Here is a 27,771-nt window from a genome sequence, read left to right as displayed (position 1 = left end):
ACAAGAAGGGCTATCCTAAATATATATGCATCCAATACAGAAGCACCCAGATTGATAAAACAAGTTGTTAAAGACCTATAAAGAGACTTAGACTCCCACACACAATAATAGTGGGAGACTTTAACACTCCACTGTCAATATTAGACAGATCACTGGGACAGAAAATTAATAAGGATATTCAGGATTTGAACTCTGCTCTGGATCACGTGGACCTGGTATCTACAGAACTCTCCACCCAAAAACAACAGAATATACATTCTTCTTGGCACCACATGGCACTTACTCTAAAATTGATAACATAATTGGAAGTAAAACACTCCTCAGTGAATGCAAAAGAAATGAAATAATAACAAACAGGATCTCAGAACACAGTGCTATCAATTAGAACTCAAGATTAAGAAACTCACTCAAAACCACACAACTACACTGAAATTGAACAACCTGCTCCTGAGTGACTCCTGGGTAAATAATGAAAGTAAGGCAGAAATCAAGAAGTTATTTAAAACCAAAATCAAGAAGTTATTTGAAACCAATGGGAACAAAGAAATAATGTACCAGAATCTCTGGGATGCAGCTAAAAAAGTGTTAAGAGGGAAATTTATAGCACTAAATGCCCACATCAAAAAGCTAGAAAGATCTCAAATAAATCTTTCTAATATCACAACTAAAAGAACTAGAGAACCAAGAGCAAAGAAACCCAAAAGCTAGCAGAAGACAGGAAATATCCAAGATGAGAGCAGAACTAAAGGAGATAGAGACATGAAAAAGCCTTCAAAAAAAAAAATCAATGAATCCAGGATCTGGCTTTTTGAAAAAATTAATAACATAAATGGACTGCTAGCTAGATTAATAAAGAAGAAAAGAGAGAAGAATCAAATAGACACAATAAAAATGACAAAGGGGATATCACCACTGATCCTGCAGAAATACAAACAACCATCAGAAAATACTATTAACACCTTTAGGCATGTAAATTAGAAAATCTAGAAGAAATGGATAAATTCCTGGACACGTACAGCCTCCCAAGACTAAACCAGGAAGAAGTTGAATCCCTGAACAGAACAATAAAAAGCTCTGAAACTGAGGCAGTAATAAACAGCCTACTAACCAAAAAAGCCCAGGACCAGATGGATTCACAGCTGAATTCTACCAGAGGTATAAAGAGGAGCTGGTACCATTTCTTCTGAAATTATTCCAAGCAACTGAAAAGGATGGACTTCTCCCTAACTCATTTTATGAGGCCAGCATCATCCTGATACTAAAACCTGGTAGAGATACAATAAGAAAAAGAAAACTTCAGGCCAATATCCCTGATGAACATTGGTGCAAAAGTCCTCAATAAAATACTGGCAAACCAAATCCACCAGCACATCAAACAGCTTATCTACCATGATCAGGTTGGCTTCATCCCTGGGATGCAAGGCTGGTTCACCATACACAAATCAATAAAGGTAATTCAGCACATAAACAGAGCAAAAGATAAAAACAACATGATTATCTCAATAGATGTAGAAAAGACCTTTGATAAAATTCAACATCCTTTCATGATAAAAAATTCTCAATAAACTAGGTATTGATGGAATACATTGCAAAATAATAAGTGGCATTTATGACAAACCCACAGCCAATATCATACTGAATGGGCAAAAGCTGGAAGCATTCCCCTTGAAAACCGGCACAAGACAAGGATGCCCTCTCTCACCACTCCTATTCAACGTAGTACTGGAAGTTCTGGCCAGGGCAATCAGGCAAGAGAAACAAATAAAGGGTATTCAAATAGGAAGTGAAGAAGTCAAACTGTCTCTGTTTGCAGATGACATGATTCTATATCTAGAAAACCCCATTGTCTCAGTCTAAAAGCTCATTAAGCTGATAAGCAACTTCAGCAAAGTCTCAGGATACAAAATCAATGCACAAAAATCACAAGCATTCATACACACCCAAGGAGAGAGCCAAATCATGAATGAACTCCCATTCACAACTGCTACAAAGAGAATAAAATACCTAGGAATACAGCTAACAAGGGAAGTAAGGACTTCTTCAAGAAGAACTACAAACCACTGCTCAAGGAACTCAGAGAGGACACAAACAAATGGAAAAACATCCCATGCTCATGGATAGGAAGAATCAATATTGTGAAAATGGCCATGCTGCCCAAAGTAATTTATAGATTCAATGCTATTCCCATTAAACTACCATTGACATTCTTCACAGAATTAGAAAAAACTACTTTAAAAGTCATATGGAACCAAAAAAGAGCCCGTATAGCCAAGATAATCCTAAGCAAAAAGAACAAAACTGTATGCATCACACTACCTGACTTCAAACAATACTACAAGGCTACAGTAACCAAAACAACATGGTAGTGGTACCAAAACAAACACATAGACCAATGGAACAGAATAGTGATCTCAGAAATAAGACTGCATATCTACAACCATCCGATCTTCAACAAACTTGACAAAAGCAACAGGGAAAGGATTCCCTATTTAATAAATGGTGCTGGGTAAACTGGCTAGCCATATGCAGAAAATTGAAGCTGGACACCTTCCTTACACTTTATATAAAAATTAACTGAAGATGGATCAAAGACTTAAATGTCAAACCCAAAACTATAAAAACCCTAGAAGAAAATCTAGGCAATACCATTCAGGACATAGGCACCAGCAAAGATTTTATGATAAAAACATCAAAAGCAATTTCATCAAAAGCAGAAATTGACAAATGGGATCTAATTAAACTAAAGAGCTTCTGCACAGCAAAAGAAACTAACATCAGAGTAAACAGACAATCTATAGAATGGGAGAAAATTTCTGCAATCTATCCATCTGACAAAGGTCTAATATCCAGAATCTACAAATAACTTAAACAAACTTACAAGAAAAACAACCCCATTAAAAAGTGGGCAAAGGAGATGAACAGACACTTCTCAAAAGAAGACACATATGCGGCCCATAAACACGTGAAAAAAAGCTGAACATCACTGATCATTAGAGAAATGCAAATGAAAACCACAATGATACAGCATCTCACGCCAGTCAGAATGACAATTATTAAAAATGTCAAGAAACAACAGATGCTGGTGAGGCTGTAGAGAAATGGGAATGCTTTTACACTGTTGGTGGGAATGTAAATTAGTTCAACCATTGTGGAAGACAGTGTGGTGATTCCTCAAAGACCTAGAAGCAAAAATACCATTTGGCCCAGCAATCCTATTACTGGGTATATACCCAAAGGATTATAAATCATTCTATTACATATTACAAAGATACATGCACTTGTATGTTCATTGCAGCACTGTTCACAATAGCAAAGACATGGAATCAACATAAATGCCCATCAACAATACACTGGATAAAGAAAATGGGTTACATATACACCATGGAATACTATGCAGCCATAAAAAGGAATGAAATCATGTCCTTTGCAGGGACATGGATGGAGCTGGAAGCCATTATCCTCAGCAAACTAACACAGGAACAGAAAACCAAATACTGTATGTTCTCACTTATAAGTGGGTGCCGAACAATGAGATCACATGGACACGGGGAGGAAAACAACATAGACTGGGGCGTTGGGGAGTGAGGTGGGGGGAGGGAGAGCATTATGAGAAATAGCTAATGCGTGCTGGGCTTAATACCTAGGTAATGGGTTGATAGGTGCAGGAAACCACCATGGCACACATTTACCTATGTAACAAACATGCACATCCTGCACATATACCCTAGAACTTAAAATCAAAATTAAAATTTAAAAAATTGGTTCTTTGAAAAGATCAACAAGATGAACAAACTTTTAGCTGCATTGACCAAGAAAGAAAAAGAGAACTCAAATTAGTCAAATTAGGAACAAAAGAAGTGACATCATTACCAATGTTATAAAATCAGAAAGGATTACATGGTTCTAGTATGAACAAATGCATGCCAACAAATTATATAACCTAGATGAAACTGACAAACTGACAAATTCTTAGGAAGTTACAAGCTACCAAAGTTCATTCATGAAGAAATAGAAAATCTGAGTATACCTATTCACAAGTGAAAGATCCACAAGTGAAACGTTTTCACAAAGAAAATTCTAGGACAAGATGGTTTCACTACTAAAATCTATGAAATGTTTAAAGAATTAATACCAATATTTGTCTTCTTCATTATATCTACTCTTTTTTTTGTTTTTGAGATGGGGTCTCACTCTGTTGCCCAGGCTGGAGTGCAGTGGCACAATCATAGTTCACTGTAGCATCGACTCCTGAACTCAAGGGATCCTCCTGCCTCAGTCTCTTAAGTAAAGAAAGTCTCAACAAATTTAGCTGGGACTAAACTGGGACTACAGGCATGCACCACTACACTCAACTAACTAAAAAAAAAAATTATTATTATTATTATTTTTTTTGTAAAGACAGGGTCTTGCTCTATTGCCTAGGTTTGTCTCCAACTCCTGACTTAATGCCTCCTGACTTGACCTCCCAAAGTGCTAGGATTACAGGTATGAGCTACCATGCCTGGCCTGTTATATCTACTCTCAGTGTGAAGTGCTATCTTGTAGATTTAATTTACATTTCCTTAATGAGTAATAATGTGGAGTATCTTTTCTTGTGCATATTGGCTATGTGTCTGTCTTCTCTGGGGAAATGTCTATTCAAATCTTTTGCCCATTTTTAAATTGAGTTTTCTATCTTTGAGTAGTAAGTGTCTTTTTGAATATATTCTAGACCACAAGGTGTTTACTAGATGTATGATTTGCAAATATTCTCTCCCATTCTGTGGGTTATCTTGATGGTAGCCTTTGAAGCACAAAAATTTTTAACTTTGTGTGATGAAGTCTAACTTACCTATTTTTTTCTTTTGTTGTTTGCACTTTGGTGTTATATCTACGAAACCACTGCTTAACGCAACAAGATATACAACGTTTTCTTCCAAGAGTTTCATAGTTTTAGCTTTTACATTTAGGTCTAAAATCCATTCCAAGTTAATTTTGTAAATACTATAAGGTAGAGGTGCAATATCATTCTTTTACATGTGGAATTTTTTTTTTTTTTTGAGACAGAGTCTCACTCTATCCTCCAGGCTGGAGTGCAGTGGCACGATCTCAGCTCACTGCAACCTCTGCCTCCTGGATTCAAGCGATTCTCATGCCTCAGCCTCCTGAGTAGCTGGGATTACAAGTGCCTGCCACCATGCCTGGCTAATTTTTAAATTTTTAGTAAAGACGGGTTTCCCCATGTTGGCCAGGGTGGTCTCGAACTCCTGACCTCAGGTGATCTGCCTGCCTCAGACTCCCAAAGTGCTGGGATTACAGGTGTGAGCCACTGCACCTGGCCCTACATGTGGATATTAAGTTGTCCCAGAACCATTTGTTGAAAAGACACTTCTTTCCTTACTGAATTATCTTGGCAGTATTACAAAAAATCAATTTACTTTGGGAGGCCAAGGCGGGCGGATCACAAGGTCAGGAGATCGAGACCATCCTGGCTAACACAGTGAAACCCCATCTCTACTAAAAATACAAAAAAATAGCCGGGCATGGTGGCGGGCACCTGTAGTCCCAGCTACTCAAGAGGCTGAGGCAGGAGAATGGGGTGAACCCAGGAGGCAGAGCTTGCAGTGAGCCGAGATCGCACCACTGCACTCCAGCCCGGGCAACAGAGCAAGACTCCATCTCAAAAAAAAAAAAAAAACCAATTTAAGTAAGAGTTTATTTTTGGATTCTCCAGTTTTGTTGATCTACGTATCTATCTTTATGTTAGTACAAATCTTGATTACTGTTACTTTGTAGTAAGTTTTGAAAATGGGAACTGTGAATCTTTCAATTTTGTTCTTTTTCCAGGTTGTTTTGGCTGAGTCCCCAATATTTCTACATGAATTGAAGGCTCAGACTGTCAATCTCTGCAAAAATGCAGCTGGAAGTTCTTTTTTATTCATTTTGATGATATTGTAACTGGGATTTTTTCTTAATTTCAGTTTTTGAATCATTTATTGCTGGTGTAAAGAACTATAGATTTTTGGATATTGATCTTATGTCCTGAAATCTTGAACTTGTTTGTAACTTTTGATAATTTTCCTGTGGATGCCTTAGAATTTTCTGTATATAAAATCAAGTTAGCTTGAGCAACATAGTGAGACTCCATCTCTTAAGAAAAATTTAAAAAGTTAGCCAGGCATAGTTGTCAGTGCCTGTAGTTCCAGCTACTTGGGAGGCTGAGGCAGAAGGATCACTTGAGCCCAGGAGTTTGAAGCTGCAGTGAGCTATGATCGTGCCAGTGTACTCCAGCCTGGAGGACAGAATACCTCACCTCCTAAAAAAAAGAATCAGGTCATCTGTGAATAGAGATAGTTTCACTTCTTCCTTTCTAATCTCAAGGATTACCCCCCACCCCCCAATGCCTTATTGCCCCAGCTAGACTCTCCAGTATAATAAATAAAAATGGCTAGAGCACACATCTTGCCCTTGTTCCTGATCTTAGGAGAAAGAAATTAATCTTTTGTTATGAAGTATGATGTTAGGTGTGTGTTTTTCATAGATGCCCTTTATAAGGTTGAAGAAGTTTGCTTCTATTTTTAGTTTGTTCAGTGATTTTATTACAAAACAAATACCAAATTTTTGGCGGATTTTTTTAAATGCTTTTTCTACATTTGCTATGGTTTGGATATGTCCCCTCAAAACCTCATGTTGAAATCTCATCCCCAATGTTGGAGGTAGAACATAATGGGAGGTGTTTGGGCCATAGGGGTGGATCCATGAAGAATAGATAAATGCCTTCCCTTGGGGAAAAGTGAGCTCTCGCTCTATTAGTTCCCATGACAGCTGGTTGTTAAAGAGAGCCTGGCACCTTCCCCCTCTTTCTTGCTTTCTCTCTCACCATGATATCTCTGCACACACTGGCTCTCCTTCACCTTCTGCCATGAGTGGAAGCAGCCTGAGGCCTTCGCCAGAGACCCAATCTTAAACTTTTTCAGACATTAGAATTGTAAGCCAAATAAACCCTTTTTCTTTATAAACTAATCGGCCTCAGGTATTCCTTTATAGAAACACAAAATGGACTAAAGACATTAACTGAGATGATCATGTGGTTTTGTCCTTTATACCATTTAAGGGTGTATTACACCGATTTAAAAAATTTTTATTTTAATTGACAAATAATAATTGTATATAATTATTAAACACAATCTGATGTGTTGATACATGTATACATTGTGGAATGAACAAATCGGGCTAATTAGCATATTCATCACCTCAGATATCATTTTTTTGTGGTGAGAACACTGAAAATACTGTTTTAGCTATTTTGAAATATACACTCCATTATTAACTATTGTCACCATGCTGTGCAACAGAACACCTGAACTGAAACTTTGCACCCACTGACCAATGTCTCCCCTTTCTCTATCTACTGCCCCCACCCCCAGCCTCTGGTAACCATCATTCTACTATCTACTTTTCGAGTTCAATTTTTTTTTTTTTTTTTTTTTTGAGATAGAGTCTCTCTCTGTCGCCCAGGCTGGAGTGCAGTGGCGCGATCTTGGCTCACTGCAAGCTCCGCCTCCTGGGTTCACGCCATCTTCCTGCCTCAGCCTCCCCAGTAGCTGGGACTACAGGTACCTGCCACCACGCCTGGCTATTTTTTTTGTATTTTTAGTAGATACTGGGTTTCACCATGTTAGCCAGGACGGTCTCAATCTCCTGACCTCATGATCCGCCTGCCTTGGCCTCCCAAAGTGCTGGGATTACAGGCTTGAGCTACTGCGCCCAGCCTCGAGTTCAATTTTTTTTAGATGCTACACATAAGTGAGATCATATGATATTTGTCTGTTCCTGGTTTACTTCACTTAACATAATGTCCTCCAGGTTCATCCATGTTGCTGGAAATGACAAAATTTCCTACTTCTTTTAAGGCTGAATAGTGTTGCCTGTGTATATATACCACGTGTTAAAAATCTACTCATCTGCTGATAGACACTTAGGTTTTTTCCATGTCTCTACTATTGTGAATAACACTGCAATGAACATGGGAGTGTACATATCTCTTTGACATACTGATTTTAATTCCTCTGGGTATATACCCAGAAGTGGAATTGTTGGATTATATGGTAATTCTATTTTTAGTTTGAGAAAACTTCATACTGTTTTCCACAATGGCTGTATTTACAATATCACTAACAGTGTACAAGAGTTCCCTTTTCTCCATATCCTCACCAACAGTTATCTTTCGTCTTTTTGATTACAGCTTATCTAACAAATGTGACGTGATATCTCACTGTGGTTTTACTTTGTGTTTTCTGATGACTAGAAATGTTGAGCATTTTTTCATATATCTGATGTCTTCTTTTAAGAAATGTCTACTCAAGTCCTTTGCCAATTTTAAAAATAGGGTTATTTGTAGTCTTGTTATTGAGTAGCTCGAGGTTCCTTGTATATTTTGGATATTAGTCCCTTATCTGACATGTAACTTGCAAATATTTTCTCCCAATCTGTAGGTGTTCTCTTCATTCTATTGTTTTCTTCACTGTGAAGAAGCTTTTTAGTTTGATGCAATCCCATTTTCTATTTTTATTTTCATTGCCAGTGCTTTAGGGATCATATCCAAGAAATCCCTGCCTAGATCAACATCATAGGTTTTCCCCTACGTTTTCTTCTAGTAGCTTTATCATTTCAGGTCTTCAATCCATTTTCAGTTGATTCTTCTATAGGGGGGTGAGATAAAGGTCTACTTTCATTCTTCTGTATATGTTTATCCAATTTTCCTAACATCACTTATTGATGAGACTCTCCTTTTTTCATTGTGTGTTCTTGGCATCTTTGTCAAAGATCAATTAATGGTAGATGTGTGGGTTTATTTCTGGGCTATCCTATTATATTGGTCAATGTGTCTGTTTTTATGCCAATACCATGGTGTTTTGATCACTATAGTTTTGTAATATGCTTTGAAATATGGTAGGGTGATGCCTCCAGCTTTGTTCTTTTTGGTTAAGGTTGCTTTGGCTATTTGGGGTCTTTTTTTATTCCATACACATTTTAGGATTTTTTTTTCTATTTCTGTGAGGAATGACACTGGAATTTTGATGGAGATTGCACTGAATCTGTAGATTGCTTTAGGGAGTATAAACATCTTAACAATATTAATCCTTCCAATCCATAAACATGAGATATCTGTCATTTGCATAATCTTTAATTTCCTTAATCAACATTTTATAGTTGTCAGTATACATGTAGATCTTTAACTTCCTTGGTTAAATGCACCCCTGAAACCTGGCCAACATGGTAAAACCCCATCTCTACCAAAAAATACAAAAAAATTAGCTGGGTGTGGTGGCATGCACCTGTAAACCCAGCTACTCAGGAGGCTGAGGTGGGAGAATCTCTAGAACCTGGGAGGTGGAGGTTGCACTGAGCCAAGATTGCGCTACTGCACTCCAGTCTGGGAGACAGAGGGAGGCCCTGTCTCAAGAAAAAAAAATTTTTAACCCCTAAGTATTTTGTTTTTTAAAAATACTATTGTAAACAGGATGGTTTTTGTAACTTCTTTATTTTTGTAGAGAGGAGGTCTCACTATGTTGCCCAGGCTGGTCTCAAACTCCCGGGCTCAAGCGATCCTCCCATCTCAGCCTCCCAAAGTGCTGGTATTACAAGTGTGAGCCACCACACCTGGCTTGTTTTCATAATTTCTTTTTTAGACAGTTTGTTGTTATTGTATAGAAACACAACTAATTAGGTGTTGTCTCCTGCAATTTTACTGAATCTGTTTTTCAGTTCTAACAGGTTTTTTTTGTAGACTCTTTGAAATTTTCTATATATATGACCATGCCATTGGCAAACAGAGACAATTCTACTCCATCATTTCCTATTTGGATGCCTTTTCTTTCTCTTGCCTAACTGCTCTGGCTAGGACAGAAGTATTTATTACAGAAGTACTTAGTATTGTGTTGAACAGAAGTAGTCAGAGTGGGCATCCCTGTCTTGTTCCTGATCTTAAAAAAAATGCTTTCAGTTTTTCACTGTTGAGTGTGAAGTTAACTATGGGTTTATCATATATGATATTTATTGTTTTGAAGAACATTCTTTCTATATGTAATTTGTTGGGAATTTTAAAATCAAGAAATGAGAACTTTTTATATGCTTTGCCTGCATTTATTGAGATGATCATGTTTTTTCTCCTTCATTCTGTTAATATGGTGAATCACATTTATTGATTTGAGTATGTTGAACCAACCTTGTATTCCAGCGATAAATCCCACTTGATCATGGTGAATAATCCTTTTAATGTACTGTTGAATATAGTTTGCTAGTCTTTTGTTGAGGACTTTTGCATCATATTAATCCATGTTACTGACCTATAGCTTCCTTTTCTTGTAGTGTCTTTGTCTGGCTTTAGTATCAGGGTAATGCTAGCCCCATGAAATGAGTTTGGAAATATTCCCTCCTCTTCAATTTTTAAGAAAAGTTTGGGAAGGATTATTATTAGTTTGTCTGTAAATGTCTGGCAGAATTCAACTGTGAAGCCATCTAGTCCTGGGCTTTTCTTTGATGGGAGACTCTTAATTACTGATTCAAGCTCTTTACTAGTTATTAGTCTGTTCAGATTTCCAATCTCTTTATGATTATTAAGTCTTAGTAGATACACGTGTCTAGGAATTTATCATTTTCTCCTACGTTGTCCAATCTGCTGGCATATAATTATTTGTAGCAGTCTCTTATGATCCTTTATATTTCTGTTATCAGTTGTAACGTCTTCTATTTCATTTCTGACTTGACTCTTCTCTCTGTTTTGCTTTTCAGAAAATAAACTTGTTTAGGTGATTTTTCTTTTTCTTTTTTTAGTGTCCATTTCATTTACTTCTACTCTGATATTTCTTATTTCTTTCCTTCTGTTAACTTTGGGGTTAGTTTTTTCTTATTTTACTAGTTCCTTGAAGTGTGACATTGGGTTGTTTGAGATCTTGCTTCTTATTTGATGTAGGCATTTATTGCTATAAACTTCCCTCCCAGAGCTGCTTTTGCTGCATTCTGTAAGATTTGATATGTTTCCATTTTTATCTCCAGATATTATTTTTGTTATTTTTGTTTTTGAGATAGAGTTTCACTCTTGTTGCCCAGGCTGGAATGCAGTGGCACGATCTTGGCTCACTGCAACCTCCACCTCCCGGGTTCAAATAATTCTCTGCCTCAGCCTCCCAAGTACCTGGAATTACAGGTGCCCGCCACCACGCCTGGCTAATTTTTGTATTTTTAGTAGAGACAGGGTTTCACATCTTGACCAGGCTGGTCTTGAACTCCTGACCTTGTGATCCACCTACCTTGGCCTCCTACAGTGCTGGGATTACAGGCATGAGCCACCATGCCCAGCCCACTGTCTCTTTTTATAATTTTTGACCTAAAGTCAACTTTGTCTGAAATAGTATAGCTACTCCTGCTCTTTTTGTTTCCATTTGCATGAAATGTCTTTTTTCTTTTATATATAATATTATACTTTAAGTTCTAGGGTACATGTGCACAACCTGTAGGTTTGTTACATATGTATACATGTGCCATGTTGGTGTGCTGCACCCATTAACTCGTCATTTACATTAGGTATATCTCCTAATGCTATCCCTCCCCTCTCCCCCAACCCCACAACAGGCCCCGGTGTGTGATGCTCCCCTTCCTGTGTCCAGGTGTTCTCATTGTTCAATTCCCACCTATGAGTGAGAACATGTGGTGTTTGGATTTTTGTCCTTGCGATAGTTTGCTGAGAATGATGGTTTCCAGCTTCATCCATGTCCCTACAAAGGACATGAACTCATCATTTTTTATGGCTGCATAGTATTCCATGGTGTATATGTGCCACATTTTCTTAATCCAGTCTATCATTGTTGGACATTTGGGTTGGTTCCAAGTCTTTGCTATTGTGAGTAGTGCCGCAATAAACATACATGTGCATGTGCCTTTATAGCAGCATGATTTATATTCCTTTGGGTATATACCCAGTAATGGGATGGCTGCGTCAAATGGTATTTCTAATTCTAGATCCCTGAGGAATTGCCACACTCTCTTCCACAATGGTTGAACCAGTTTACAGTCCCACCAACAGTGTAAAAGTGTTCCTATTTCTCCACATCCTCTCCAGCACCTGTTGTTTCCTGACTTTTTAATGATCGCCATTCTAACTGGTGTGAGATGATATCTCATTGTGGTTTTGATTTGCATTTCTCTGATGGCCAGTGATGATGAGCATTTTTTCATGTGTCTGTTGGCTGCATAAATGTCTTCTTTTGAGAAGTGTCTGTTCATATCCTTCGCCCACTTTTTGATGGGGTTGTTTTTTTCTTGTAAATTTGTTTGAGTTCTTTGTAGATTCTGGATATTAGCCCTTTGTCAGACGAGTAGATTGCAAAAATGTTCTCTCATTCTGTAGGTTGCCTGTTCACTCTGATGGTAGTTCCTTTTTTCATCCCTTCACTTTCAGTGTATGACTGTCCTTTAAGGTGAAGTGAGGCTACTGTAGGCAGCATATAGTTGGGTCTTTAAAAAAAAAATCCATTCAGGAACTCCACGTCTTTTGATTGGAGAATTTAATCTATTTACATTCAAAGTAATTACCGATAGGCAAGGACTTATTTACTAGTGCTGTTTTGTTTTCTGGTTGTTTGTTTGTAGATCCTTTGTTCTTTTCTTCCTGTATTGCTTTCTTCCTTTGTGGCTGGATGGCTGTCTAGTGGTATGCTTTGATTCTTTTATCTTTTGTATATTAATTACAGGCTTTTGCTTAGTAGTTACTCAGTGGCTTACATAAAACATCTTATACTAATAGCATTTTAGGCTGATAACAACTTTGATTGCACAAAGAAACTCTATACTTTAATTCCCCTCCTCCTACCCTCCACCTTCAAATAGGCCCTAGTATCTGTGGTTCCCTTCTTTGTGTCCATGTACAGCTCTCACTTATAAGTGAGAACATGCAGCATTTGGTTTGCTGTTCCTGCATTAGTTTGCTTAGGATAATGGCCTCTAGCTCCACCCATGTTGCTGCAAAAAACATAATCTCATTCTTTTTTATGGCTGTGTAGAATTCCATGGTATATACGTTCTTTTTTTAAATAACCTAGAGCTGTTTCTCTATTTTGTCACTCCTGTCCTAAGTCATTTATACTCAAGTCTCTCATCTCTCTTCCCCCAGGCTACTCCCTTTCCTCTGTCTCTTTACTTCCTCCACAGATTTACTTTAAATACACACACATGTGCATGTACACACACACACACACACACACACACCCACCCACCCCTCTCCTAGGCTAGGCTGTTTCCGCTTAGGAAATAAAAAATAAAATCTGTTGGCTTATGAGTAGCCTTTACCTGCAGTCAGAGAGGCATACTGCCTTTCAAGCTCTCAGTTTCTTTCTTCAGGACCATTTCCTCTGCTCCTTTTCTTTCAAACTCATTTTCAGGAAAACTAGGCCATTAGTCATTTACTCCCTCATTCTAAGTGAGTTTTTGTCACTTGTTACTCTGAGTAAAAGGTATTTAAAAGCCTTTATGTTAGCTTTTTTCTTTCTTTTATTTTAGGTTCAGGGGTACATGTGCAGGTTTGTTATATAGGTAAATTGAGCATCATGGAGGTTTGGTGTCCAGATTATTATATTGCCCCAGCAATAAGCACAGTACCTGATAGGTAGTTTTTTGATCCTCACCCTCCTCCCACCCTCCATTCTTAGATAGGCCCTGATGTCTGTTGTTCTCTTAATTTTTTTTTTTTTTTTGAGACGGAGTCTCACTTTGTCACCTAGGCTGGAGGGCAGTGCTATGATCTTGGCTCACTGCAACCTCTGCCTCCTAGGTTCAAGTGACTCTCCTGCCTCAGCCTCCTGAGTAGCTGGGATTACAGGCATGTGCCGCCATGCCTGACTCATTTTTGTATTTTTAGTAGAGACGGGGTTTCACCATGTTGACCAGGCTGGTCTCGAACTCCTGACCACAAATGATCCCCCTGCATCAGCCTCCCAAAGTGCTGGGATTACAGGCATGAGCCACTGAGCCTGCCTGTTGTTGTCTTCCTATGTCCATGAGTACTCAATGTTTAGCTTCCACTTACAAGTGAGAACATGTGGTATTTGGTTTTCTGTGTTAGTTCACTTAGGACAATGGCCTCCAGCCCCATCCATGTTGCTGCAAAGGACATGATCTCATTCTTTTAAAATGGCTATGTAGTATTCCAACGTGTATATGTAGCACACTTTCTTTATCTAGTCTACCACTGATGGGCATTTAGGTTGATTCCATGTCTTTGCTACTGTGAACAGTTCTGTGATGAACACATACATGTGCATGTGTCTTTATGGTAGAATTATTTATTTTCCTTTGGTTATATATCCAGCAATGGGATTGCTGGGTTGAATGGTAGTTCTTTTTTAAGTCGAGAAATCACAGAACTGCTTTCCATAATGGCTGGACTAATTTACATTCCCACTAGCAGTGTATAAGTGTTCCCTCTTCTCTGCAACCTCACCAGCATTTGTTATTTTTTGACTTTTAATTTTTTAATTTTAATTTTTACTATTTTGAGACAGGGTCTTTTCCTGTCACCCACGTGGGAGAACTGTGGTACAATCAGCTCACTGCAGCCTTGATTTCCTGGGCCCAAGCAATCTTACCTCAGCCTCCCAAATAGCTTGGACCACAGGCACATGTCACCATGTCTGGGTAATTTTTATTTTATTTTTTTTGTCAAGATGGGGTCTTGCTATGTTGCCCAGGCTGGTCTTGAATTCCTGGGCTCAAGTGATCTTGCTGCCTCAGCCTCCCAATATTTTTTTGACTTTAATAACAGCTATTCTGAGTGGTCTCAGATAGTATCTTGCTGTGGTTTTCATTTGTATTTCTCCAGTGATTAGTGATGTTGAACATTTTTTCATGTGCTTGTTTGCTGTATGTCCTCTTTTGAAAAGTGTCTGTTCATGTCTTTTGCCCACTTTTTAACAGAGTTGTTTTTTTGCTTGTGAATTTAAGTTCCTTACAGATTCTGGTTATCAGACCTTTGTCAGATGCATAGTTTGCAAATATTTTCTCCCATTCTGTGGCTTGCCTGTTTATTCTGTTGAGAGTTTTTCTGTGCAGAAGCTCTTTAATTAGATCACATTCGTCAATTTTTGCTTTTGTTGCAAATTGCTTTTGGTGTCTTTGTCATGAAATCTTTGTCAGGGCCTATGTCCAGGTAGTTCTTTTTTAAGTTATTTGAAAATCTTCCAGAGTTTTTATAATTTTAGGTTTTACATTTAAGTCCTTAATCCATCTTGAGTTAATTTTTGTATATGGCATGAGGAAGGGGTCCAGTTTCAATCTGCATATGGCTAGCCAGTTATCCCAGCACCATTTATTGAATAGGGAGTCTTTTCCCCATTGCTTGTTTTTGTCAACTTTGTTGTAAATGAGATTGTTGTAGGTATGAAGCTTTATTTCTGGGCTCTGTATTCTGTTCCTTTGGTCTATGTGTCTATTTTTTGTATCCACACCATGCTGTTTTGGTTACTGTAGCCTTGTAGTATAGTTTGAAGTCAGGTAATGTCATGCCTCCAGCTTTGCTCTTTTTGCTTAGGACTGCTTTGGCTATTCAGGCTTTTTTTTTTATTCCATATCAATTAAAAAAAGTTTTTAATTCTGTGAGAAATGTCATTGGTAATTTAATAGGAATAGCAATGAATCTGTAAATTGCTTTGAGTTGTATGGTCATTTTAACAATATTGATTCTTCATTCTTCCCAGCCATGAACATGGAATGTTTTTCCATTTGTTTGTGTAATCTCTGATTTATTTTAGCAGTTTTGTAATTCTCCTTGTAGAGATCTTTTACCTCTCTGGTTAGTTTTATTCCTAGATACTTTATTCTTTTTGTGGCTATTGTGAATGGAATTACGTTCTTAATTTGGCTCAGCTTGAATGTTGTTGGTGTATAAAAATGCTACTGATTTTTTACATTGATTTTTGTATCCTGAAACTTTGCTGAAGTTGTTTATCAGATCTAGGAACTTTTGGGCAGAGGTTATGGAGTTTCCTAGGTATAGAATTATAACATCTGTAAATAGAGATAGTTTGACTTCCTCTCTTCCTATTTGGATGCGTTTTCTTTCTCTTGCCTGATTGCTTTGGCTAGAACTTCCAAACTAAACTTTTTTCATTTGAGATGGAGTTGTGCACTGTTGCCTGGGCTGGAGTGCAATGGCGTGATCTTGGCTCACTGCAACCTCTGCCTCCTGGGTTCAAGCGATTCTCCTGCCTCAGCCTCCCAAGTAGCTGGGATTACAGGCGCCCGCCACCACACCCAGCTAATTTTTTTTTATTTTTAGTAGAGACGGGGTTTCGCTATGTTAGCCAGATAGGTCTCAAACTCCTGACCTCGTGATCTGCCCACCTTGGCCTCCCAAAGTGCTGGGATTATAGGTGTGAGGCACCGCACCTGGCCTTACCCTCTTTTTAAAATTTCTTTTCTTTTTGTACCTCAGATTATATAACTTTCAGTGACCTGTTTTTGATTTCAGTAATCCTTTCTTCTGCTTGATCTAGTTTGCTGCTGAATCCTTTTATTGCAATTTTCAGTTTAGAGTATTCTTCAGCTCTATGATCTGTTTGGTACTTATGTATACTTTCTGTTTCTTTGTTGAAATTCTCAGTTTATTCTTTCATTGCTCTCCCGACCTCAGTGAGCATCTTTATGAACATTATTTTGAATTCCTTGTTGGATGATCACATACCTACACTTCACTTGGGCTGGTTTCTGGAGATTTATCTTATTCTTTTGTTTGAAATATACTCCTGTTTATTTTCCTTGATGCTCTGTGGTTCATTTCTGCATATGAGATCAGACAATTATTTCTCCCAATCTTGTCAGATTGGCCTTGTGTAGAAGGATCTCACCAATTCATCCATCCAGAGATTCTAAGGTGCCTCTCAAATCTTTGCGTTTGTCCAGACTGCTGTCTCTGTTTTGGGTGGCCTCCTGGAGCTTAGGATGTGCCATGTCCTCTCCATACTCTGAAACTGATAACTTAGGAGCCAGACTCTTGTTATGTAGCTGCAAATGTTAAAGTGTTGGATGCATGCTCCAGTTCATTGTATCTTCATGATAAAGCTGAACATGGGCATTTATATCCCACTGTTGCTGCACTAAGCTGGGGAAGAGGATCTGTTGCAAACGTTGTATGTCTACCTCTTGGCTTTCTGTGATCTAGGGCCACTCAGGAATGCAAAGCCCCATTTTCCCAGAATTAGGTTATTAAGGAGATAGTCTCTTGGGTGGGAGCTATAGAAGTTGTGGCACTTAATGTGTGGCCAAATGCCTTCCAGGAAGAATGGGTACACTTGGACTTACCACTGTGGTGAGCCAAAGGAAAGGCTCATGAAGTGCTGAGCTCTGGCTCAGGCTGCTAAATGGTTATTGTTTGTTTGCTCCATTAGCTCCCTGAAACAAGTTCAATATAAGCCAAGCCATAAAGCAGCCACTGGAATTATGTGCCATGAGACCCTTCTAAAGAGAAAAATCGGAGCTGCATGTTCCTGCCCCTTTTCTGCACTGCTCCAAAGGGGTGTTAGCTCCTGGAAGTGTTTGTGTGCCCATTTAAAACCATCTCTTTGTTCTGTGATCTAGGGAGATTAATAAATGCCTAGTTCTTTCTGCTCCTAGAACTAAGAGGTTTAGGATGGAGTCCTTCGGGAGGTAACTGTAAAAGTTGGCATACTTGATGCATGGCATAAACCCCTTCCAGGGAGAAACAGGGAGGTGAGTTTTTAAAGCCACTTTTCTGCACTGATCCTGGCAGATGAAGACCCTGGAAGTATTTATGTGCTCATATAAAACTGCAATTTTTTTTCCTGAGGTCTAGACAGACTCATATATATGCAGCTTCTCTTGCTCCCAATGCTAGGAGGTTTAGGATGCAGTCCTTCGGGTAGAAGCTGTAAAAGTTGGAGCACTCAATATGTGGACAATTCTTTCCGGGAGGGATTAATAGGCCTGCAGTTGTTCCTGGGATGAGCTAGGGGAGAAGGCCTGTGAAGTACCAATCTGCTTCTCAGGCTGCTGGTGGGCCAATACTTGCCTGTCCCTTTAACTCACGAATGTAAGTGTGTTAGAAGCCAGACCACCAAGTAGTCATACACCCCTTCCAGGGAGAAACAGAGGAACTGTGTTTTTAAGCCCCTTCTCTGCACTGTTTCAGGAGGATAAAGCTTCAGAAATGCTTCCATACCCATACGAAACCACAACCTTTTTCATGTAGTCTATGGACACACATATGCCAGTCCCCTTTGTTCCCAGAACAGGGAGGTTTAGGATGCAGTCCCTTGGGTAGAAGCTATAAAAGCTGGGATGCTCAATGTATGGACAAACTCCTTCCAGGAGAGGAGTTTGTCTGAAATTATCACTAGGGTGAGCTGGGGGAGGAGGCTCAGGAAATGCCAATCTGCTGCTCAGGCTAGCAGCAAGCTACTACTTGTCTGCTCCTTTAACTCCCCAGTCTAAGTCAGTAAGAAGCCAGACTGCCACATGTCCACTGAAAGAGTTTATCTGTTCCTGAGAGACACATGGAGCTGCATTTTTGGAGCCCTTTCTCTGCATTGCTTCTAGAGGATAAAGCCCTGGAAGTCCTTGTGTGCCCATATAAAATTGCTGCTTTTTCCCTGTGATCTAGAGATACTTACATGTGTCAAATTTCCTCCCCTCCCAGAGTTGGTGAATTAGGAGCCAAACCATGGCAAATCTTAGAATTAGGGTGGTATATGTGAGGTCCAAACCCTCCTCTCCACAGGGAGCAAGTAAATGTTAAGGATTCCTTTCCTGATTTTATGGTGCAGTGCCAGGGGTGGGGTCTGTGCCTGAGTGTGCCTCTCAGCTTTTCCTACCCATTCAGTGTGGATGTTTCCTCAGTTGCCTGGTGGGTAAGGATCTTTCAATGGGTCTCCTTCTCTCAGAGGGAAGTGATTCATGAATAGATGTTTATTTGGTGTCTGTGGGTAGAGGGAAAGTCAGGAGCTTCATATTTTTCTGTGTGGCTCACATCATTCCTTGACAATTTTCACGTTAAGCCAAACTTGCATTTCTGGGATAAATCCTACTTGATCATGTTATATAATTCTTTTACTATGTTGATGGATTCAGTTTGCTAGTATTTTGCTGGAGATTTTTGTGTTTATATTCATAAGGGGTATTGGTTTGTAGTTTGCTTTTCTTGTGATGTCTTTGTCAAGGTTTCTTATCACAGTATTTATTACTGACCTCATACAATGAGTAGGTAAATGTTCTGTCCTCTTCTACTTTTTGGGATAGTTTGCAAAGGACTGATATTAATTCTTATTTAAAAATTTGGTAGAATTCACCAATTAAGGCATCTGGTCCTGGGCTTTTCTTTGTGGGAAGTTTTTTTTCTTTTTTCTTTTCTTTTCTTTTTTTTTTTTTTTTTTTGAGACAGAGTTTCACTCTTGTTGCCCAGGCAGGAGTGCAATGGCACAATCTTGGCTCACCGCAACCTCCACCTCCCAGGTTCAGGTGGTTCTCCTGCCTCAGCCTCCCGAGTAGCTGGGATTACAGGCGTGTACCACCACACCCGTATAATTTTGTATTTTTAGTAGAGACAGGGTTTCTCTATGTTGGTCAGGTCAGGCTGGTCTCAAACTCCCGACCTCAGGTGATCTGCCTCCACCCGCCTTGGTCTCCCAAAGTGTTGGGATTACAGGTGAGAGCCACTGCGCCTGGTTGGAAATCTTAAATTATTAACTTGATGTCACTATTTGTGATGAGTCTTTTTAAGATGGATATAATCAGAAGCATTAAATTGTACACTTTAAAAGTACGAATTTTATGGTATAATTATAGCTTAATTGGGCCATAGCCTATTCCTCTCCCTTATTTGGAAGTGTTTTTGCCTCTCTCAGCATTTCACAAGTTACTTCCTCTCTTCCTTTGTTCTCCTCTGCCTTTGCCTCTTTTGGGAAGTTCTAAGTTGCTAGCCAATTGGGTCAGGTATAGAATGTGAGGTCCCGTTCCAGCCAATGGAAACCAGACACAGCAGTAGGGTAAATGCATCAGGTTATAAATGACCCTATCTCCTTTGTTTGTGTGTGTGCTCTTGTGGCTGGACTGCTGGCGAGTGCACCCTTTCTGCAGAAAGTAAACTAGCCTTGCTGAGGAATCCTTTGTCTCAGTGTAGATCTTTTGCGACATCGAACTCCTGTGCCCAACACAGGAGAAGTGGAAGACTCCTCTCTGGGGAATGAACAAGTCCAAGTCCTTCAGACACAGGAATTAGGGAATGCTCTGACCAAAAGGGCAGATCTCTTTGGCCATCTACAGGGAAGCCTGCTAGAGAAAGCCCTGCCTATACATAGAATTTGTAATCAGCACTAAAGGACTTCACTTTTAGATACACACTATCATCCAGGAGTCTCTATAGGAAAGTCTGTAGGAGGAGAGTCTCCAACACAAAAGATAGTGACTGAAACAAATAAAAGCAGTGGGGGAGCAAATCTCTAGGAAAAAAAAGTGACCTGACATCTGATAGATTTGACCATAAGGCAAGCTGGAAGAAGAGATATATTAGAAAGATGATAGCAAGAGTGGGAAATCCTCACCAGATTTGATGACCAAAACAAAACAAAGCATAAGCAAATAAAAAAAGAGGCAATTAATCTTTATAAAAACAGTAAGTTCGACAACAAGCTTCTCTAACCCACGGCCCATGGGCCATATGCAGCCCAGGATGGCTTTGAATGCAGCCCAACACAGATTTGTAAACTTCCTTAAAATATTATGAGATATATATATATATATATTTATATTTTAGCTCATCAGCTATCGTTAGTGTTAGTGTATTTAATGTGTGGCCCAAGACAATTCTTCTTCCAATGTGGCCTAGGGAAGCCAAAAGACTGGACATCACTGTTCTACAAGAAAAGAAATATAATCCCAGGACAGTCTTGGCTCACCACAGTACTTATTTAGCTGTAATAAAGAAAAGATAAACAATATAATCAATGCAAACAAAAATATATGAAAACTACATTGGGAAAATGGGAGGAAGGATGTGTGTGTGAGAGAGGAATGATTCTGGAGAATCATCTTCATTTTCCATAGAAAGAGGAAAATAGATAATAACTAACAATAGCTAAAAATAGTAGTAGAAGCTTCCTGAAGAATAGCAAAAGAATTGAAAGTGGCTGCCTTTGTGGAGTAGGGACTGGACATGAGTCAGGCTGAGCCAGGAAACCATTGTATTTTTTTAAAAAATTATTTCTGGGCTCAATCGATCCTCTCACTTTAGCCTCAAGAGTAGCCAGGACTACAGGTGTTTTATATTATGAACTTTGTAGTATGCTTTGGCTTTTTAAATTATGTATAGCAATCTGTGATAAAGATAAGACCCTCAGTGCTCCAGACCCAGAGTTTGGCAGCAAATGAGCAGTGCACACCCTTGCTCTCTAAAGGTATCTTCCACAAATATATTTAAATGAAAAAAATTGACACCATTATTATTATTAAAGGTATTAAAACAGCAAATCCTAATTTGCAGGTACAAAATATAAGGGTAACTGCCAAGTTACTAAGAAAGGAAGGAGTCCTGGTTGTCTGACAACCAGTGTGGGACAGAGTAGCCTCTAATAGAGGCACATGACCACAGGGCCGCTAACAGTCAAGGAAAACTTGGCAGTGTTACCAGGGTCCAGCTGTGTGGGGACACTGCTGGCTTTCAGCTTCTAGAGGCCAACACTCAGCTGTAAAGCAGGGCTGGTGAATCCTACACCCGTGGCAATGCTAGTCACTTGCATTCATCCCCCTGACAGGGAAAAAGCCCCTGGGGAGTGCTGGCTGCACACTTCCTCTCCCAGAGGAAAGGTGTTCTACTGCCTACCTTGAGTTCATCTTTGCTCTGGAAGTTGTCCAGGAGGTGCTGGAAATGGGTGTCACACATCTGGCGGAGCAGTGAGAGAAGGCAGGACACATACTCGCCCTAGGGACCAACCCAAAAAAACACTTAGCATGGCCAATTGCAAGGGCTGTGTTCCCCCAATCCATAGAGGGCAAGGAGAGAAGGGAGGGTCTGAGATGGCCCCAGTGATCATGGAAGAAAGATGACAAATCTAGCCCTCTAAAGCTTTCTTTTCTGCTAAGGAAAGCCTGGAGGGATTAGGGGGAAATAAACCCTCTGCAGCATGGGGCTACTGAAAAACCTTAAACTATAATAAAGTAGTACTGCAAAGTGAGACAAATATTCTCCCTTTTTTTCCTAGGAAAGTTTTGGCTAAATAGTCCTTTGCTGCCAGGGCACTGTACTGAAGTCTATAGAGGATACTTGGAACAGGGGAGAGCTTAACCCTCTCTGGATAGAATTTGGACTCTGCCGATCCTGCTGGACTAGAGCAGCCCTTCTACAAGGACTTCTTTGGAAACTCCTAGAATTTGCACAGGGTTACTGGACTAGGCAAACAAAACACAGTGCAGATCAATATGCCTGTCTGAAAGGCAGAGGAGTTAAAACTGACCTTTTTGAGGGGACAAGCTATGGGCTTTAAGACAAGTAGAAATTAAAGGAGAAATATCAATGTTCAAAATGTCTTCAAGTTCCAATTGGAATACATGGAATAAAATCCTGCTTCAAGGACTTCAAAAATCATCTTACAGCAACTTTTGGCAGGAGGCAGTCAAGCATGGCCTCCTCTTAGTTGCCTCCTTAAAAGGGAAGGAGAACATTTACTTCACTTGGGCAATTTTCAAATGTTTATAAACTCATGAGAAAGTGACAACAGGTTTTAGTCTCTCAAACCCTTTCTAGGTCTCTGAAATTATTATTATTGTTGTTTTTTGAGACAGAGTTTCGCTCTTATCACCCAGTCTGGAGCGCAATGGCATGATCTTGGCTCACTGCAACCTCCACCTCCTAGGTATAAGCGATTCTCCTGCCTCAGCCTCCCGAACAGCTGGGATTACAGGCGCCCACCACCACACCCGGCTAATTTTTTTGTGTGTATTTTTAGTAGAGACAGGGTTTTGCCATGCTGGCCAGGCTAGTCTCGAACTCCTGACCTCAGATGATCCATCTGCCTCGGCCTCCCAAAGTGTTGGGATTACAGGCATAAGCCACCACGCCTGGCCTGAAATTATTAAAAATACATGTGTGCAAAATATATATGTTCGTGAACCTCATTTTTATCTGAAAAATGGGCATAAGCTATAGGTAATTTGTCATGAGGGTCAGATGGGTTAATGTACATAAAGCATTAAGAATAAAGTCCATTATGTAAAAAGGTACTGAATAAATTATAGTTATTATCATCCTCATTATAATCTACATAAAATGAATCACTTCCTTAGTATTGCTAAATGAGCTAATATTGGACAAGTGCTTAAAGCAGGGTCTGGCCCACAGCAAGCACTGTGTAAGTGTTGGTTAGAAGGCTGGGTTACCAGGAAATGCCAGGGTACATATATATATATGTTTTTTACTTACAGTGAGAGTGCCTTCAACAGAGGCTCCTAAAGGAGCAGACACTCTTTCCAAGCCCAGTGCTCCAGAACACATACCTGCTCCCTGAGTGCTCCCTGCTCTCCCTAGCACGCTGTAGCTTGGCTTGCTCCAGAGGGTTTTCTTCAGAGAGATCACTGTAATCTCCCATCTGCCAATGGAAAGATTCCACGAAAACTGTTTATCATGTCCCCACCTCAGGGCTGAGAAGTAAGTCTACTCTGGAGTTGGGGTGCATGAGGGGCCCAAGGTATTGTCTCTCTGCCCCTCCTGAGAAGCCTTCCCAGTTTGTTTCTCTTCTAATTAGATCACAGAAAAATCGTTATTCACTAATGCCAGTGAAATTTACCTCATCATATTTTTCCAAATGCTAAAAATTTAGATACAAACATAATGGACAAAAGCAACTAATTTGTAGATAGAAGCCAATTCTGAGAAAATTATTCTGTCCTGTACATCATTTAGGAGAACCTGTATGAGGGGGTTCCTAGAAGAAATAGTCTGTTTTTCACCTTCAACCTCTTACTACATCTTACATACATCCCAGCTTCATTCTACAATATAGAAAATGACTTGGCTCAAAGTATGCAGGAAAACAGGACAAGAAACATTCCCCAGATCTGCCCTAAAGAAGAGTCCTGGGAATGTGAACCTAGAGCTTTCAGAGTAGAGAGGAGAGTCAGACTCAAGAAGGGAAGAGGGCAGCATGCTGACAACCATGCAGGAGGGAAGGCTGAGATGAAGGTGGTGGGATGGTAAGATGGAGGGGGAGTGTTGTGGAGAAGCCCCGGGTTAGAAAAGAAGGCAAGAAAACCTGGATGTTAGTTACTAACAGTGATCTCGGCTGTGCACTGCGGGCACCGCTGCCCTCTTACCGCCTCCTGAGCGTGCGATTTGCTCATGATGGTGAGCAGAGTCTGCAAGAGCACGTCCAGGAGGCTCTCCACCATCATCTCTACTTCCTCCATGACATCTGCCTCCTGGAGCGAGCAGCAAGAGAGCACACCATTAGCACCAAGCCAGGCTGAAGTACAGCTGGCAGCACTTACTAGGTCAGCCACATCAGCAGTAGTCTTCTGGATTCCCAACACCAAGCTCTCAGTCTCACCAACATGCAGTGTCAAGGCACCCAGGACAATGGCTTTGACAGGAGGTGAGGCACAACCGCCACTGCTGCCCAGGCATGGTGGCTGGGGCCTTACCCTAACTCAACACCACCTGCAACTTTGAATCTCAAGCAGATACGTTAATTTTGATATACAGGGCAGAAGCAAAGATCTTGAGTTAAATGTTTTCTTTGATTTCCCTAGAATAGTCAGGAGAAGGCAAAACTCTGCTGACACTTTTGGAATGATAAAGTTTGAGAAATGGTGACAAATTCACACTACAGTGTGTGGCAGCTGCACCTTCACTAGTGCATAGCACTAATGCACAGAAGTAGCTCATCTTTCTGAGCACGCTGTTTTCTCCTCAGGGTCTTCCCCTTGGGTGCCCTCAATTTTTGCCAGCCGGGACTGCTGCCTAGATATGCCTGGGTCCACTTCTAGCTCCTCAGCTCTCTTGCTCGTGTTACAGGGTCCATTTGAAGGACTCCAGCCACAGTGCAACTTTCTCTGGCCACCTCACGAAAACAATGGAGCATGTCTCCTCACTAAGGGCCACTTCCTAATTTAGAAGAGTCTATTATCCTATTATAGACTTCTCACATTCATCTCAAATTCTGTAGCATGATTTTAATTATCTCACAAAGAGATTCCTGTTGCCCCTTGTCTAAGATGTTTATACTACTACTGGTCCTGGTGTCTATCTTTCACCCATCCATCAATTTATCATTCACTAAACATTTACCATGTGCCAGTCACTGTTTGAGAACCTGAATATATAGAGGTGAACAAGAGAGATAATATCTCTGCTCTCATTGAGTTTCAGTTTCATTGTCCCTCTACCCATCCATCCATTTTAACTATACTCTGCCCCATTCCACATGAAGAATTTGAGCAGCTCTTGGGACCAAAGTCATCTTTCCTATCTGTCGAACTGATCATAACACTTACCAGTGATGTATCTTTGGGTAGTTATAAGCAACTAATTACACTGACTCTAGCCCCACAAACACAACCAAACCATCACCTCCAAGTTTTTACTGGTTCCCACTTGTGTTCCATTCCTCCTCTTTTTTTGCTTCAATTTCTCTCCTTCCTTTAGCAATAAGCTGTCCACCCCCTCAATACAACCTTGGGCTACGAGTAGATCTTATGTGCTTGGTGTGGCTTTTCTGAGGCCTGGTGGGAAGAAGAGCTGCCAAGTCTTACCTGGAGCCAAGATCAAATAATAGGGCCATTATCACCATCACAGTCACTCTCTGCCAAGCTAGACCCCTGTCACCAGATGCCACTTCAAGTTTGAACATCAGAGTATCCTATTGAGTCCCTGTCCCCTGCTCAAACAAAATATACTCTTTCTTTAAGGTGCCTCTCCCACTCCATGTGGATAGCCTATCCTTGTATATTCTTATCACCTGGTAACTGCCCTTCATTTTAAATGCATGTGAAATTCTATTCTCTAGCAACCTAATAAAATGGTATAATATAAAAATCCTTTTTTGTTCTACATTTCTTTCCTTATGCTTTTCTATAGTTTCTGAATTTTCTATAAGTAATATGCCTTTCTTCTATTATCAAAAGTACATGAAATAAGTATCATTAAAATAAATTCCTACCCTCACTCGTGCCTAATTCATATCTTTCCTTCTCTCTTTCCCTACCTCAGTTCATCCCCTCTTACCACCGATTTCTTTTAAAAAGAAAAAATAGAGAGGAAAGAAAATGGGTAGAAGCAATATCAGTTGAAACCCGACCCCTAAAGCACAATTCTACCATCCTCTGAGGCTCAGAGCTCTGGTGGGCAACATTAACCTCTCGTATGCCCTGACCTCATTTGGCACAGTATAGGAACGCCATATGGGTGAAATCAAGCTGTCAGGAAGCTAAAAGAAGAGCCTGAATAAGCAAGCTACCTCTCAAGTCTGGGTCTGCCTCCCTGTGCTCATGCCTGAATATTCTCAGAAAACTCCCAAGAATCCAGAATTAAAACCTATTGATGAAAACAGCATGACACAGAATTGGGCTTTGTGGTACTACAGATAACTATATTTCTGGGTAGATTTACGGTACTGCAACCTTTAAAAATAGCAAGAATGTATTGTACTGAGAAACCTGCTGGGAACACACAGGGCTCCATTCACTTGGGCACCTTCCTGTCACTGATGAAAGCATCTGTGACTGAAAAGTGTACAAAGCGATCTTTGTTGGTCTGCCTCTGGCTAAAGTAACACAAGACTAGGGAAGAGCTGAACAGGGTGGAGTGGGTGTGGGGCCACTACCAGAGAGCTGGTCTTGACGATGGAGAAGATGCTGCCAAGAATCCCTGAGCAAATTAGCAGCTCTTTCTGCTGCCTCAGGTGAAGGTGAATGTGATGGAGAACCACAGGAAGCAGGATGCGGCGGGATTCTGGGAGAGAAAATACAAAGGTGAAGAAAACTTTAGAGGAGAACTAGCTACTGCACGAAGCCAGTGGCATTGTGGGACTTAGCTATTCTCAAAGCAGGTGGGGTTCAGACTAGAGCAAAAGTGAAGGTAATCTCCTTACCTTACAAGGGCCTGAAAGCTCACTGCCTGGAGATTATAAGCCATCACATGACATTATTCTTCCATCTTTCCTTTGTTCTCATTTCAATACCAAGCATCCATGACATTTTGTGCAGGATGAATGTTAGGAGTCTGCTTCCAAATGAAGTATCTTTTTTTGGAAACAGGGTCTCATTCTGTCACCCAGGCTGGAATGCAGGGGCATGATCATGGCTCCCTGCAGCTTCAACTTTCTAGGATTGCTAGAGCAATCCTCCTACCTCAGCCTCCCATGCAGATGGGACCACAGGTGTATGGCACCACACTCGGATAATTTTTTAATTTTTTGTAAAGATGAGGTCTCACTATGCTACCCAGCTAGTCTTGAACTCCTGGGCTCAAGCGATCCTCCCTCCTTGTCCTCCCCAAATGCTAAGATTACAGGTGTGAGCCACCACACCTGGTCCCAAATGAAATCTCTTTAATGATTAGACTCCAAATTAGAAGCACAGTTTACAGTGAAAATTCCATTTAAATGGTATACTTAGTATGAACTACGCTGACTGAACTCACAGGCTTGAAATGGATTACAGATTGTCCCTCTTTATGCCCTGGCTAGATAGGTAGTCTGACACTTCCACCCCTGTGAGTGTTTACCTTGTCACAGCCAA

The 27,771-nt window shown here is 40.2% G+C and overlaps 1 protein-coding gene across 6 annotated transcripts in view; it reads right to left on the bottom strand.

Moving 5' to 3' along the window:
• The window catches only part of DOCK3 (dedicator of cytokinesis 3), a 699,272-nt gene that overhangs the window by 79,828 nt on the left and 591,673 nt on the right, over positions 1-27,771 (bottom strand). For 5 of the 6 annotated variants that reach the window (XM_031009748.3, XM_031009752.3, XM_031009749.3 and 2 more), the window contains exons 25-27: positions 26,856-26,983; positions 24,307-24,453; positions 21,863-21,961 (exon numbers count right to left, since the gene is read on the bottom strand). In XM_031009748.3, the coding sequence (XP_030865608.3) occupies positions 21,863-21,961; positions 24,307-24,453; positions 26,856-26,983 (374 nt within the window). The remainder of the gene's footprint in view (positions 1-21,862; positions 21,962-24,306; positions 24,454-26,855; positions 26,984-27,771) is intronic. The other variant, XM_055382515.2, reaches the window with a different exon arrangement.

This window comes from Gorilla gorilla, chromosome 2 (assembly GCF_029281585.2).
Source record: "Gorilla gorilla gorilla isolate KB3781 chromosome 2, NHGRI_mGorGor1-v2.1_pri, whole genome shotgun sequence".
NCBI lineage: Eukaryota > Metazoa > Chordata > Mammalia > Primates > Hominidae > Gorilla > Gorilla gorilla.
Note: the sequence above shows the minus strand (reverse complement) of the source record. Positions and strands in the feature narration are given on the sequence as shown.